This window comes from Oryctolagus cuniculus, chromosome 17 (assembly GCF_051225735.1).
Source record: "Oryctolagus cuniculus isolate XC-2025 breed Fujian yellow rabbit chromosome 17, ASM5122573v1, whole genome shotgun sequence".
Classification (NCBI taxonomy): Eukaryota; Metazoa; Chordata; class Mammalia; order Lagomorpha; family Leporidae; genus Oryctolagus; species Oryctolagus cuniculus.
The window spans coordinates 22,900,630-22,916,306 of NC_142883.1; the positions used below are offsets into that span (position 1 = coordinate 22,900,630).

General features: G+C 46.2%; 2 protein-coding genes across 20 annotated transcripts in view; both read left to right on the forward strand.

The window, feature by feature from the left end:
- MED1 (mediator complex subunit 1) overlaps nt 1-7,512 on the forward strand; it is a 40,140-nt gene extending 32,628 nt beyond the window's left edge. For 6 of the 16 annotated variants that reach the window (XR_016224143.1, XR_016224145.1, XM_089318066.1 and 3 more), the window contains 2 exons: nt 1,146-1,286; nt 6,606-7,512. Coding sequence is in view for 13 of the 16 variants with exons in the window: in XM_089318066.1 (XP_089174192.1) it covers nt 1,146-1,286; nt 6,606-6,816 (352 nt within the window). In the remaining 3 variants the exon portion in view is untranslated. Of the gene's footprint in view, nt 1-1,145 lie in introns of all 16 variants that reach the window. The other 10 variants (XM_008271398.5, XM_070060760.2, XM_089318065.1 and 7 more) reach the window with 3 other exon arrangements.
- A 988-nt stretch (nt 7,513-8,500) lies between these two features.
- Nucleotides 8,501-15,677, forward strand: part of FBXL20 (F-box and leucine rich repeat protein 20) — a 123,190-nt gene continuing 116,013 nt past the window's right edge. The window contains exon 1 of one of the 4 annotated variants that reach the window (XM_002719337.6): nt 8,501-8,890. In XM_002719337.6, coding sequence (XP_002719383.2) covers nt 8,843-8,890 — 48 coding nt within the window. In that variant the 5' untranslated portion in view covers nt 8,501-8,842. Of the gene's footprint in view, nt 8,891-9,377; nt 9,723-15,677 lie in introns of those variants that run through there. The other 3 variants (XR_016224161.1, XM_051824905.3, XM_051824904.2) reach the window with 3 other exon arrangements.

Below are 15,677 nucleotides of genomic sequence, written 5' to 3' on the forward strand. Positions count from 1 at the left end.
TGGCAGTGTGTCAGAAGATACATAAGCCACTCAGCTTCCCAGACATTAATTTATAAATTTAACATTTTTTTTTTCCATAGGAAGAGCTAGCAGCCTATTTTTGTAAATGGATTTTATTGGAACACTGCTATTCATTTACTTGTGTGTCAGATTTCAAGCTAAGTTGACAGCAGTGGACAGAACATATGATGTTCCAAAGCCTAAAATATTGCTACATAGACCTATAAGAGAAAGTTTGCTGACATATTCTTTGGGGGACAGTATTTTTACATGTATGTTTATAAGTTATGAAAAGTGCTTTGCTTTATAATAAACAAGAATTCATAGCAGCAGTAGCACTTTTCACAACATTGTAGCTTTGGGATGATCTAAGCCATTAAAGTTCAGAACTTGTTGAATAAAGAGATTTTTTTTAAGTGCTAATTAGTTAAAGTAAATCATGTCCTATCAGTTACAATATGAAATCCCCAAAGGAAGCCTTTTTTATGTTTTACTTCCATTATTACCAATTCTTTTTAGTTCAATATGAAATATAATTACTTGTATTCTTATTTATGATTTGCTTTTGGTATTTTTTTATCCTTTTTTTTTTTTTTTTTATTTGACAGTTAGTTAGTGAGAAAGAGAGAGAAAGGTCTTCCTTTTGTTGGTTCATCCCCTAAATGGCCGCTACAGCTGGAGCTACGCAGATCCGAAGCCAGGAGACAGGTGCCCCCTCCTGGTCTCCCATGCCGGTGCAGGGGCCCAAGCACTTGGGCCATCCTCCACTGCCTTCCAGGGCCACAGCAGAGAGCTGGACTGGAAGAGGAGCAATTGGGACTAGAACCCGGCGCCTGTATGGGATGCTGGCGCCGCAGGTGGAGGATTAACCAAATGAGCCACAGTGCCGGCCCCAGTGTTTTTTTTTATAAGAGGTTAATATCAACTACTCAGTCCAATTCTTTTTGGGATAAATTTACCTGGTATTTGATAATACCACCATTGCTTTACAGATTACTTGCTTTCTGTGAAAACTGCTTACAGCAAGCCTCTGGGGGCTTATCTAAGTCTTGGGCAAAATTGGAGCCTGTTTTCCAAAATCAGAAATTGATTTCATTCAGCAGCCAATGCAATGTTAACTTTGTTTTTTCCATCTTATCTTTCAGATGTATGTCCATCCCTGTGACGATGAGGGCTATTCGGAGGAAAGCTGAAACCATTCAGGCCGACACCCCAGCACTGTCCCTCATTGCAGAGACAGTTGAAGACATGGTGAAAAAGAACCTGCCCCCGGCTAGCAGCCCAGGGTATGGCATGACCACAGGCAACAACCCAATGAGTGGTACCACTACACCAACCAACACCTTTCCGGGGGGTCCCATTACCACCTTGTTTAATATGAGCATGAGCATCAAAGATCGGCATGAGTCGGTGGGCCATGGGGAGGACTTCAGCAAGGTATCTCAGAACCCAATTCTTACCAGTTTGTTGCAAATCACAGGGAACGGGGGGTCTACCATTGGCTCGAGTCCGACCCCTCCTCATCACACGCCGCCACCTGTCTCTTCGATGGCCGGCAACACCAAGAATCACCCGATGCTCATGAACCTTCTTAAAGATAATCCTGCCCAGGATTTCTCAACCCTTTATGGAAGCAGCCCTTTAGAAAGGCAGAACTCTTCTTCCGGCTCACCCCGGATGGAAATGTGCTCAGGGAGTAACAAGACCAAGAAGAAGAAGTCATCAAGATTACCACCTGATAAACCTAAGCACCAGACTGAAGATGACTTTCAGAGGGAACTATTTTCAATGGATGTTGACTCACAGAATCCTATCTTTGATGTCAACATGACAGCTGACACACTGGATACGCCACACATCACTCCAGCTCCAAGCCAGTGTAGTACTCCCCCAACAACTTACCCACAACCGGTACCTCACCCCCAACCCAGTATTCAAAGAATGGTCCGACTATCCAGTTCAGACAGCATTGGCCCAGATGTTACTGATATCCTTTCAGACATTGCAGAAGAAGCCTCTAAGCTTCCCAGCACTAGTGATGATTGCCCACCCATTGGCACCCCTGTTCGAGATTCTTCAAGCTCTGGACATTCTCAGAGTGCCCTCTTTGACTCTGATGTCTTTCAAACTAATAATAATGAAAATCCATACACTGATCCAGCTGACCTTATTGCAGATGCTGCTGGAAGCCCCAGTAGTGACTCGCCTACCAATCATTTTTTTCCTGATGGAGTAGATTTCAATCCTGATTTATTGAACAGCCAGAGCCAAAGTGGTTTTGGAGAAGAATATTTTGATGAAAGCAGCCAAAGTGGGGACAATGATGATTTCAAAGGATTTGCATCTCAGGCACTAAATACTTTGGGGGTGCCAATGCTTGGAGGTGATAATGGGGAGACAAAGTTTAAAGGCAACAGCCAAGCTGATACAGTTGATTTCAGTATTATATCAGTAGCCGGTAAGGCTTTGGGTCCTGCAGATCTTATGGAGCATCACAGTGGTAGTCAGAGTCCTTTATTAGCCACTGGGGACTTAGGAAAAGAAAAGACTCAAAAGAGAGTAAAAGAAGGCAATGGTACCAGTAATAGTAGTCTGCCAGGGCCAGGGTTAGACAGCAAACCTGGGAAGCGCAGTCGGACCCCTTCTAATGATGGGAAAAGCAAAGATAAACCTCCAAAGCGGAAGAAGGCAGACACAGAGGGAAAATCCCCATCTCACAGTTCTTCTAACCGGCCTTTTACCCCACCTACCAGTACGGGTGGATCCAAATCTCCAGGCAGTTCAGGAAGATCTCAGACTCCCCCAGGTGTTGCCACCCCACCCATTCCCAAAATCACTATTCAGATTCCTAAGGGAACAGTGATGGTGGGCAAGCCTTCCTCTCACAGTCAGTATACCAGCAGTGGTTCTGTGTCTTCCTCAGGCAGCAAAAGCCACCATAGCCATTCTTCCTCCTCCTCTTCCTCGTCTTCTGCTTCCACCTCAGGCAAGATGAAAAGCAGTAAATCAGAAGGCTCATCAAGTTCCAAGCTAAGTAGCAGTATGTACTCTAGCCAAGGGTCTTCTGGATCTAGCCAGTCCAAAAATTCATCCCAGTCTGGGGGGAAGCCAGGATCCTCTCCCATTACAAAGCATGGGTTAAGCAGCGGCTCCAGCAGCACCAAGATGAAACCTCAAGGGAAGCCATCGTCACTTATGAATCCTTCTTTAAGCAAACCAAACATATCCCCTTCTCATTCAAGGCCACCTGGAAGCTCTGATAAGCTTTCCTCTCCAATGAAGCCTGTTCCTGGGACTCCCCCGTCTAAAGCCAAGTCCCCTATCAGTTCAGGTTCTGGTGGTTCTCATATTTCTGGAACCAGTTCAAGCTCTGGCATGAAGTCATCTTCAGGGTTAGGATCCTCAGGCTCATTATCCCAAAAAACTCCCCCATCATCCAATTCTTGTACAGCATCTTCAGCCTCCTTTTCCTCAAGTGGATCTTCCATGTCATCTCAGAACCAGCATGGGAGTTCCAAAGGGAAATCTCCCAGCAGAAATAAGAAGCCTTCTTTGACAGCTGTCATAGATAAACTGAAGCATGGAGTTGTCACCAGTGGCCCTGGGAGTGAAGACCCAATGGATGGCCAGATGGGGGTGAGCACAAATTCTAGCCATCCCATGTCCTCCAAACATAACATGTCAGGAGGAGAGTTCCAGGGCAAACGCGAGAAAAGTGATAAAGACAAATCAAAGGTTTCCACCTCTGGGGGCTCAGTGGATTCTTCTAAGAAGACTTCAGAGTCAAAAAATGTGGGGAGCACAGGTGTAGCAAAAATCATCATCAGCAAGCATGATGGAGGCTCCCCCAGCATTAAAGCCAAAGTGACTTTGCAGAAACCTGGGGAAAGTAGTGGAGAAGGGCTCAGGCCTCAGATGGCCTCTTCCAAAAACTATGGCTCTCCACTCATCAGTGGTTCCACTCCAAAGCATGAGCGTGGCTCTCCCAGCCACAGTAAGTCACCAGCATATACCCCCCAGAATCTGGACAGTGAAAGTGAGTCAGGCTCCTCTATAGCAGAGAAATCTTACCAGAACAGTCCCAGCTCAGATGATGGCATCCGACCACTTCCAGAATATAGCACAGAGAAGCATAAGAAGCACAAAAAGGACAAGAAGAAAGTAAAAGACAAAGATCGGGACCGGGAGCGGGACAAAGACCGAGACAAGAAAAAATCTCATAGCATCAAGCCAGAGAGTTGGTCTAAATCACCTATATCTTCAGACCAGTCTTTGTCTATGACAAGTAACACAATCTTATCTGCAGACAGGCCCTCAAGGCTCAGCCCTGATTTTATGATTGGGGAGGAAGATGATGATCTCATGGATGTGGCCCTGATTGGCAATTAAGAACCTTATTTTTAAAACAAACATAGCCAGAGGAAAAAAATACGTTTATAGGCAACCACCATACGGGATGAAGTCAGGTCTGATTTTTAAGAATCCTAAATGGCAAGGCTTAAAGCTGGGTGAATTTATAAAGGCATAGTCAGACCCTACTAAAGAGATCATATGGTTTGAGTGGTTATCAAGAATTTCTTGTTCTTTGCCAGAAAGAAAAACTTAAGATACTTGCTTAAGGAAGGGAGGGGGGTGGGAGGGGTACAGGGAGAGGGAAGGGTGCGAAAACAGTTTTGTGGGAAATATTCATATATATTTTTCTCCCTTTTTCCATTTTTAGGCCACGTTTTAAACTCATTTTAGTGCATGTATTTGAAGGGCTGGGCAGAAAATGAAAAAGCAATACATTCCTTGATGCATTTGCATGAAGGTTGTTCACCTTTGTTTTGGTAGTTGTCCATTTCAGGCATGGGCAAATGAAGGACTTTGGTCATTTTGACACTTAAAGTAATGTTTGGTGTCTTTACTAGGAGTGATTGGGGGAGGGAAGATGATTCTAGCTATTTATTTGTAATATTTTAACCCTTTATCTGTTTGTTTTTATACAGTATTTCTTTCTAAATCTATGAGGGTTAGGGTTCAAAATGATGGGAGGCAGAAGAGTAAGGCTTATTTGATGGTAGAGAGCTTGTAGCTCATGCTGATCCTGTAGCATCAAGCCCAGGCAGATTAGTCAGAGCCCGCCTTTGGAGTTAAATAGAGAAACCAAAATGACATTTTTATTTTAGAACATTTTTTTCATAGGGTTCAGACATCATAGGAATATTACGAGCTACCTTCCTGTGGAGGTATTGCTTTATAATCTTAAAAAAAAAAAAAAAAAGCTGGGGTGGCTTTTAGGAAAGTAAACATGTTTTCAGATGAGTAAGGTTTAACGGATAGCCTTCCTGACTCAGTGGCATGAAAACCATTACAGAATTAATAGTTCTCCTATTTCCATATGTGCCAAAAGTCTGCATCCCAGCATTTTGATTGCAGGAGAACTGATGCCATTCCTACTAGCTGGGCTCTTGTCTCTCTTCATCATAAAGAAGGAGTCTAGACTTTAATCACTCCGCTGTATGTTCCCTGAGATAAAACAGTGAAAATTTTGCAGCCATAGTTCACTTAAAACAATTTCAAGCTCACTTGAAGTAATGGGGCCTGGAATGCTAGGTGAGCATGAAGATAAACCCTTGCTACTATGTAGCAACACAATTGGACCTTTTTGGATAAATAGGTCTGAGTCTGGATTCTGGGGGACATCAATAAGAAGCCCTTCTCCTAAATATAGAAATCCAGAAGACCATTTTAAGTGCAACCGAAGTTCTCAGTATTTGGAGGGTCCTCTCAAAATTCTGCGGCCTTACTTTGATTTTGACACCTGCACTGTGCCATTCCTGATGACTCCATTCAGGATCTGTATCAGCGGGACGGGGCATAGTCCCCAGCACAACTCTTCTGGATTAAAAAAAAAAAAAAAAAAAAAAGCCAGGTGATTCATATGTGTTTATGTGTGTCATAAAGTGGAGTGACTTCATCAGATATGGAAGAAGATTTCTATTTTCAGCTCTTTCTGCAGGTTGGATTAGCATAGAGTTGGAAAATCAGCTTTGGCTTTCTTTCCTGACTGTCTCTCATTTCCTCTGGTATTCTCCCCTTTCTGGTCATCAGCTCTCAACAACTCTGCCACTTTTGTGTCCCAAGGTAATAAAGAAGTAGGAAACGAAACATTGCAAAGTGGAGCAAGAAAAGTTATCAGTTACCGTATCAGAGTCAAATGTCTTTGGGGGACACTGAGGTGATACCAGAGTGCTTTATCTTGTGATGCTGATACAGTAGCAACCTCTCAGACATGCAACCAGGTTGGATTTCTCACAAGTTTGTCACCTAGTTTTGAATCCTATCTCAATGGTTTCTGCAGGAAAAAAAAAAGTTACATGGTTTTTAAGTTTGTTCTGGGTGGGGAAAATCTTATGGGGAATGTACTGTATAATATCAGGGGCTCAGCTCCCCCAAGCAGAGCCAACAAATACCAAAATGAGTAAACTGGGAAGCTTTTTCTCTCTTTCTGTCTTCATCCCAGATCAAAGAATCCCGAGTTAGGATCTGGATGAAGGATAAGCCCCTGAATTGTCGATGGGCACACCCCACACACTGACCCAGCATCTGAACTTGCTTAACAGGGAGCCGGGGCTAAACTGCTTCACCCTGCCTGGGAACCAGGGAGCACTGCATTTCTCCACAGGGTGGAGGAGAAGAGGCAGAATAAACCAAGCCTGGGACACCTCCCTCCTGTCTAGGTGTACTCACTCTCCTGTTTCAAAAGACGGCAAGGACATGAAGTCAACTTCTACCTATCTTCTGCTGCTGGTGTCTTATGTATTCTTAGTTTGACCTGATTCCTCTTTTGTCTTTTGTCTTTATATATTAGGGGTTCTTGGTCAAAACCTGCTCTGATGTACATGAAAATTTCAGGTTCAAATTCAATGTGTCTTAAAACAAGTATTGGGGGGGAGGGGGACGAAGCTGGATGTAATTGCCAAAACTGGCTTGAGGTTGAAGATTCTTGAAAAGATTTTCCTTCCTCAGGCCTAACTCTGAAAATCTAGTGCAGCAATATCATGAATTCTCAGAAGCCCTTTCAGGGAACCAGTGAATGAATCATACAGTATCCACAGTTGAGTCACTTAAAGCAGATGTCAGTATAGGAAACATTATTCATAATCACTGGGCAATCACATTGTATTTTTTTCCTTTCTGTCCCTGCCTCCCATTTATTTCTATCCTCGAATTAATTTTTTTTGTGCAAGGGCAGGACATAAATCTCAAAAATTGGATTGGGAGACATACTCAGCTATGTAAGAGCTGAGCTTTAAATTTTGAGTAAAAATGTACATCAGGAGCAGCTGGGGAGGGTCTTTTCTAAAAAAGAATCTTTCAAATTTGATTTTCTGTGCGTATGGCCGTTCTGTAAATACTTTGGGGTTTTTCATTTTTTTGAAAGTAGACAAAACCTGTGGGATTTTTTTCCCGAAACATTACAAAAGAATGTTTATTTACATGCAAATAAATTTCTTTGATAAAAAGCAATAAGCCTATGTGTAATGAGATTTTAACCTTCAAATCGTTTTTGTGTTCAGCTTTCCAAAAAATCCAGTTCAAAAGAAGAGCAAAAACTAAGTATCTTCTGGAGTGCTGCTTGAAATGGGTCCACTGGAATGGCTAACTGATAATTCTTTGTAACAGTTTTCTTAATTACATTATATTTTTGTGTGTGTACCCGATATTACCAGTCTGTTCTTAGGAAGAAGATGAAACTTTGATGAGACTAAACTAAAAGGCTGTTTTATACCACTGGCTGAAGCAAAGCAAAATACTGAAAGTATCTGGGGGAGGAGATTATAACACCTAGATCAGGGTTTGTGGGCCTGAGAATCGAGTTTTCTGAAGGTAGGTTCCTTCCTTAGGGAGTGCTCTCTAGAATAAAAAAAAAAAAAAGTCACTGAGTGCTTTAGGGGTTGGGAAATAAGCTTTCCAGCTGAAATAATGCTTTTCTTAAAAGATTTGCAGCGCACTTAACTGCTTTTAATACAGTTCATTTCTTAGATTCATAACAAGCCAGTTAATAAAACTAGTAATTAAAAGGGGTGTGAAGACTAACTTAACTGCTTTGGAAGCATACAATTAGAAACAGTACTGGGGCCATAATAGCTGGGGTTTACGATGCAGTTTCTCACATTTCATGTCTGGAACAGGATTCTGCACTTTTCTGCTCCTTGAAGGGGCAACTCTACTCTGGATTATTCCTTAACTCGTGGGGTTTCAGTCATCAACCCCGGGACCTTAAAGGCTCGAGTAGTTAAAACAGCAGGAGAACACAGATGAGCTCCTACACTGGGAGCCTAAGAGTCAGAAGAACGTCCTAGTTTCCACTGGGCGAACGCCCCCGCCTACTCGCTCACACACGCTCGTTTCTCCCGCCAAAGTGGCGTCAGCGTCAGGCTCTCACCAACCGGCGCCCTGATTGGAGGACGGGCGAGCACCACAGCCCATTGGGCGCCCGCGGCGGCAGAGGGGCGGGGGAAGCCAAAGGCCCTTCTGCCGCACCCGCCCCCAACCCACGACGCGCGCCCCTCCCCCAGCCGGAGGAATGGTCGCCCGGCTTCAGCACTGCACCCCCTGACCCCGAGGTGCGGCGTCGCCGTCATCCCCGGAGCGGAGCGCTCGGCCTGCCCCTCGGCGCAATTAGCCCCTGCCCTCCCGAGCCATGCACGAGCCAGACGTCCCGCAGCGGCCCCCCAGGCCCGCCTGCGGCACCCCGTAATGCAATCCACAGGGGCGGGGGAGGCGGCGGCGGCGGCGGCGACAGCGGCGGCGGCCACACTGCCCTAATCTAGAGACATCCAGAAAGAGGAGGAAAATGGCTCCGAGCAGGGACCGCCTGCTGCACTTTGGGTTCAAAGCGACAGTGAGTGACAGGGGAAGGGAGTTGGGTGGCCAGGAAGGATGTGTGTGTGTGCCGGGACAGGCGCCTGGGGAAGTAGTGACAAGACGGGGTCGGGGGTCCCCGGCAGAGCTGAGGTTCTGCGGCTGGGTGCGTGCGTGTCTGCCCGCGGAGGCGAAGGCAGGGGGCACAAGAGGGGCTTTCGCGCACTGTGCTGTCCTGCTTAGCTGTCGAGCGAGCACGCGCGCGCGAGCACCCGCCCCGCAGCCCCTCTGCGCGCGCGCGCGCGCGCGCACACACACACACACACACACACACACACGACACATAGGCACTTCCCTGCCTCTCCTTCTCCCGGTGGGCTCGCCTGCCTCGCGGCGGGAGGGGGCCCGTGCCGCCGCGCTCCGGCTGCTCTCGGGCGCTCCGTCAGGGGCTGCGCCCGCGGTGGGGGAGGGGTGGTCTCGCGCCGCCGCCGCCGCCGCCGCCGCGCGCTCCTCCCCCTCCCCCCGGCGTTCCGGGCCCGGGCGGCTCTGCCCAATGAGCAGCGGCGTTGCTGGCAGGTGGGGAGTGTTTTTGTTTTGGGTTGAAGTTGAGGTTGAGGAGAGAGCCGAGCTAGCGACGAGCAGTCGTCGGGGCCGCGGGCGCCGCGGGAGGTGGTAGAGGCCCCGCCGGAGCCGAGAGGTCTCTCCTCCCCGTCCGCCGGCCCGGGCCTGGCCCCTCGCCCGCCGCCTCCGCGGCCCGGAACTCCGGGGCCTGCCCTAGGCCCCCTGTCTGCACGCCGCAGCGCCCAGCCCGGGCCGCACCCGCCGGCCCCATGAGGAGGGACGTGAACGGAGTGACCAAGAGCAGGTTTGAGGTGTGAGCTTGGGGGGCTCGCGCGGCGTGAGGAAGGCCAGCCCCGCTCTTTTACCCCCAAAACATGGGCTCCCCGCGGAGCCTCCTCCCTGGCTTGGGCGCCGCCACCCACCCGCCCGTGGGGCTGCGGGACCTCGCTCCGGGCTCTGCGACCTGCGAGCCCGGCGCAGCCCGGCTGCCCTGACCCTCCCGGCTCCGGCCTCTCCCCAGCGGCGGGCCCCGGCGGGGGATTAGCTCTGGCGCCCTAATTCCCCCCTCCCCCAGAACCACTCCGCTTTTCCATTCTCTACACCACCCTTGGCTTGCCTCCTTCCACCCGGCTCGGCAGAGCTTGCTGCTTTTCTTCCTGTCTCCTTCTTCGCGAAGCGTTGGTTTCCTCTCGAGGGGCGAGATTAGGGGCCAGGGGCCGTTTCTCCGAGTTTGAGGCATCGATTAAACGGGGGGAGTGGAGCCGGTGGACGGGATGGCCGAGGCGGCCGCGGGCTCTCGGATCTGTTGGGTTTGGGTATTGTTCTGATACTTCCTCTTCTTTCCCATCTAGTCTGTGCTGTCGTAGTTCATTGTTTCTACATGCTTGGAGATCGGGACCAAGGTCTGAGGCTTTAGGAAATCCGTTCCGGCCTGTTTGTCTCGCAGATACTTTTCCCCCTGCTAGCGAGGGAGGTTTATGGTCGTGGAATTGGGGAAGGGACCGTGTGAGAGCATCCTCAGAAGTCGCGAAAGGAAGCGATTCCTTTGGGAAGCGAAGTATTGTTAACTACTGATGAATTACAGTAGCATAAATACACACTGCAAGATTGAGAGATAAGAGAGAGAGAGAGAAACTTACACAACAAGAGGCATAGATGTTACCTGGCCTTTTCTGGCAGGCAGACAGGCTGACCTGGGATCACTCAGAGCTCAGTGTACACCAACCGCACCGGCGTTTTTCTACTTCCATTTGAAAGATGAAATCGGAAGACGGTCATAAAAGAGTTGCAGGAGACTCGCCCAGCTGGGTGCAGGGATTAAAAAAGTTTGCCTGAGACTCTTCAGTTTAGTTCAGTGCTTGATTCATTGTTATGCCTACGGGGAAAATATGTGAATTTATCCCCGAAGATCAAGATGGAAAGTGTGTTGGGGGCAGTTTAAAATCAGACCTACAGTATTAAGTTGCAGGTATGGAGTGGAGAAAATCAAGGAATTGGTCTTCTGAAAGGTTTCACATTTAGAAGAAAGTATTACGATGGATATTTAGTGTTTATTTTATTAGGACATTGGGTTCTAAAGTAGAGAGTCCCAGTAGGGTTAATTTCCGGTGGTTTCATATTGAGTACCCTTGTAGAAGTCCGATGACTGAAGAGGCGTTAGGCAGCTAACAGGAATCTGGAAAGGCAGGGGTAGTCTTGCTGCGCAATTAGCTCTTGATCATTTTGCTGTTCACTCTAGGTTGTTGAATCATTGTTGGAAAGAATTCTCCTGTAGTATGTGCTTTAAAATTGCATTGCATTTCCTATTTTTCTCGTTGTTTTATGTTTTAATTCAGTTTATAGGAGTAGAATATTAAAATAATAAGTTTTATTGCTTAATTAAATGCATCCGTTTACCTTGATTGTTAAGTAGCTGGCAACTTGCAATTTCTAAATAGGATCTGAGAAGGTAGAAAAAGAATAAGGGGGAAAAAACTGGTATGAAGTTATGATTACATTGTTTGTAAGCTAGAAGCTATTTGTTTTGTATGATGTGTTTGATGCCAAATGAAAATGACTAGAAATGATAGGTTAATGGATTTCTTTATCTGAGTATTTCTTAAAACCATTTACTACTTTTTTTTTTTAGGTTTATTTTATTTATTTGAAAGAGTTAAAAAGAGAGGTAGAGACAGAGAGGTCCTCCATCCTCTGGTTCACTCCCCAGATGGCTGCAACAGCCGGAGCTGCGCCCATCTGAAGCCCAGAGCCAGTAGCTTCCTCCAGGTCTCCTACATAGGGGCAGGGACCCAAGAACTTGGGTCATCTTCTGCTATTCCAGGCCATAGCAGAGAGCTGGATTGGAAGAGGAGCAGCCGGGACTAGAACTGGCACCCATATGGGATGCTGGTGTTCCAGGCCAGGGCTTTAACCCACTGTGCCACAGCTTTAACCCACTGTGCCACAGCACTGGCCCAAACCATTTACTTTTTTTTTTTTTTTTTTTTTTTTTTTGACAGGCAGAGTGGATAGAGAGAGAGAGAGAGAGAAAGGTCTTCCTTTTGCCATTGGTTCACCCTCCAATGGCCACGGCGGCTGGCGCACCACGCTGAACCGAAGGCAGGAGCCAGGTGCTTCTCCTGGTCTCCCATGGGGTGCAGGGCCCAAGTACTTGGGCCATCCTCCACTGCTGTCCCGGGCCACAGCAGAGAGCTGGCCTGGAAGAGGGGCAACCGGGACAGAATCCAGCGCCCCGACCGGGACTAGAACCCGGTGTGCCGGCGCCGCAAGGTGGAGGATTAGCCTATTGAGCCACGGCGCCGGCCACTTTTTTTTTTTTTTTTTAAGATATATTTATTTATTTATTTGAAACTCAGAGTTACATAGAGAGAGGAGAGGAAGGGGGTGGGGTCTTCCATCTGCTGGTTCACTCCCCAGTTGGCCACTTCAGGCCTGGGTGTTAACCTGCTGCGCCACAGCAAATGGCCCAAACCATTTACTTCTTAATTGACCTAATTTAGAAGTAATAAGACAATTAGTAAACTGGTCTTTTATGAAGCAATAAACTTATTGCTAGTCTATTGAAAATCATTTGCAATACCTACTTTCTATAAGTAGGTAAATAAAACAGGGTTTTCATATATAAAACATTTATATCAAATGAGTTCTATATTCTCAGAATTACAGAATACATTTTAAAGAGCTGATAATTTTACCATTGTAAGCCATCTCTGAATAGGGATTTTTGAATGCAAGAAGTCTTTATGGGAGCCAGCACTGTGGCGCAGCGGGTTAAGCCACAGTTTGCAGTGCCAGCATCCCATGTGGGTGCTGGCTAGAGTCCTGGCTGCTCCACTTCCGATCCAGCTCTCTGCTAATGTGCCTGGGAAAGCCATTGAAGATGGCCCAAGTGCTTGGGCCCCTGCACCCACCTGGGAGCCCCAGAAGTTGTTCCTGGCTCCTGGCTTTGGCTTGGCATAGCCTTGGCCATTGTAGCCATTTGGGGAATGAGCCAGTGGATGGATGATCTCTCTGTCTCCTTCTTTTTCTGCAACTTTTACATTTCAAATAATTAAATAAGTCTTTTTGGTAGTTATTGGCTGATTTCAAACCGTGGTTTTGGCTGATACAAAAAATGCACAATTTCCTTTTCTTGGGGAAAATAACTGAAGCTTATGATCCTTTCATAGTTGGTTCATTAAAGCGTTTTTATAGGAATGTTTTGTTTAGTATGCTATTGGATGTTATAAATGGAGGCCGCATACTTTAAAACTCATTCCCAGGGATAGAGCAATAGAAAAAAATTAAAACCAAAATAAAGAGAGTGCCTATTTGCCTGTTGGATATATCAAATAGTCAAAGTAGTTGACTGGTGGATAAAGTTAGAAATCTGGAGATGTGAAAATTCTGTCCCTTGCTTTGTCACCTATATTACATCTGTATAATAATGACCCTTATAGGTTAGTGTAGTACATGTTGAATTGTGTTAATTACTTCATTGAAAGTCACATTACTAATAATGAGCCATAGCTTTGTGGCAAGTTTTGGTTAACTTCCTTTCAAATTTAATGATGGTCATTGAGTGTTTCCTACAGTCCAGGCTACACAGGTGCTTTAGCTTGGTTACTTCTAAGTCTCATTCTGTTTTGCCACTGAGGAATATGAGGACCTGAGAGGTTAATTAAATAAGGTGTTTAGTTTGCACAGCTACCAAGTGAAGGAACCAAGTTTCCTAGCTGTAATTTTTTTTTTAACTCCACTGTGTCATCCTCCTCTGTTTTTAGTCTAACTTAGCCAAAAAGCTCATTAAATGTATGGAAAAGTGCTATCCCAAAGTTCTGCATCGTGTGTATATTATTTTGTATTTGCTATCAAGAGAGTGAATCTGTCCTTTTTTATGTTCTTTATCTTAAAACTCAATGAGATTAGTGACAGACAAGTTTAAATATTTTTCATTTAAGCCTCTCCACTCTGTCATACTCTTAGTAGTTCCATTATGAGTATGTACCAGTCCCGGTGCTAATATTAATTGATATTCATGTACCACTTTACGGTTTATTCGGTGCCTGGAAATGTTAAAAGTTCACATAAGTTTGGAAGTGATATAGTTCAATTTGGGTATTTTGAATCCGTGTTTATACTTCACAATCTTTTTATTTTTTAAGATTTATTTATTTACGTGGAGGGCAGCGTTACAGACAGAGGGAGGGAGAGACAGAGAAAGACATCTCCCATCTGCTGGTTCACTCCCCAGATGGCCACAATGGCTGGAACTTGGTTGATCTGAAGCCAGGAGCCAGGAGCTTCTTCCAGATCTCCCACATGGGTGCAGGGGCCTAAGCACTTGGGCCAGCTTCTGCTGTCTTCCAGCAGGGAGCTGGACTGGAAGTGAAACAGTTGGGACTTGAACCGGTACCTATATGGGATGCAGGCACTGCAGGTAGAGGTTTAACCTACTATGCCACAGCGCCAGCCCCCAGCCTTTCTTATACTGTTTTTTTTTTTTTTTTTTTTTTTTTTTTTTTTTTTTGACAGGCAGAGTGGACAGTGAGAGAGAGAGAGAGACAGAGAGAAAGGTCTTCCTTTGCCATTGGTTCACCCTCCAATGGCCGCCGCGGTTGGCGCGTTGCGGCCCGCGCACCGCGCTGATCCGATGGCAGGAGCCAGGTGCTTATCCTGGTTTCCCATGGGGTGCAGGGCCCAAGCACTTGGGCCATCCTCCACTGCACTCCCTGGCCACAGCAGAGAGCTGGCCTGGAAGAGGGGCAACCGGGACAGAATCCGGCGCCCCGACCTGGACTAGAACCCAGTGTGCCGGCGCCACTAGGCAGAGGATTAGCCTAGTGAGCCGCGGCGCCGGCCTCTTATAAATTTATAATATTACATATATCCTGTCACACTAGGTTGTAATATTTTGCCTGCTTGTGTGATTTTTATCAATTCCTTCAAAATAATAAGAATAAAATGTGGCATGACAAAATGAACATACTGCATTGGGATTTAAGAGACCTGAATGCTAATTAATCTTTATTTTTACCACTAAGTGTAAGTTTGATAATTTCCTTTTCACTTCTTTGGTTTGGTAATTTCTCTTAGGAAAACAAGGAAGTTAGAATCAGTCATTAAAGTGCTTTTTGTTCCAGAATCCTATGAATCTATGATTTTTCTTTTTTCTTTTCTTTTTTTTTTTTTCTTTTGACAGGCAGAGTGGACAGTGAGAGAGAGAGACAAAGAGAAAAGTCCTCCTTTGCCATTGGTTCACCCTCTAATGGCCGCCATGGCCGGCGTACCGCGCTGATCCAATGGCAGGAGCCAGGTACTTATCCTGGTCTCCCATGGGGTGCAGGGCCCAAGCACTTGGGCCATCCTCCACTGCACTCCCTGGCCACAGCAGAGAGCTGGCCTGGAAGAGGGGCAACCGGGACTAGAACCCGGTGTGCCGGCGCCGCAAGGCGGAGGATTAGCCTAGTGAGCCGCGGTGCCGGCCTGATTTTTCTTTTTATTAAAGCAGAGGGCTATATTTCCCTTTGCCATTTTTTCTGAAAAAGCAATTCCCATATTTTGTTTCAGCTTGTAAGTTCAGTCTCACAATACTGCTAACATTGCATTAAAGACTTTTTTAAATACCTTAACATCTTACACTCTAACTGAAGAGGATTCTGCATAATAAATAACCATATTTTCCAAATTGGTTCATGTGAAAAATGCTTTTCATTTTTCCAGCGGATGATAGCCACTTGTTTTTTTTTTGAAAAGTCTTGCAGTAGGGCAGGGTGCTAGTAAAACTT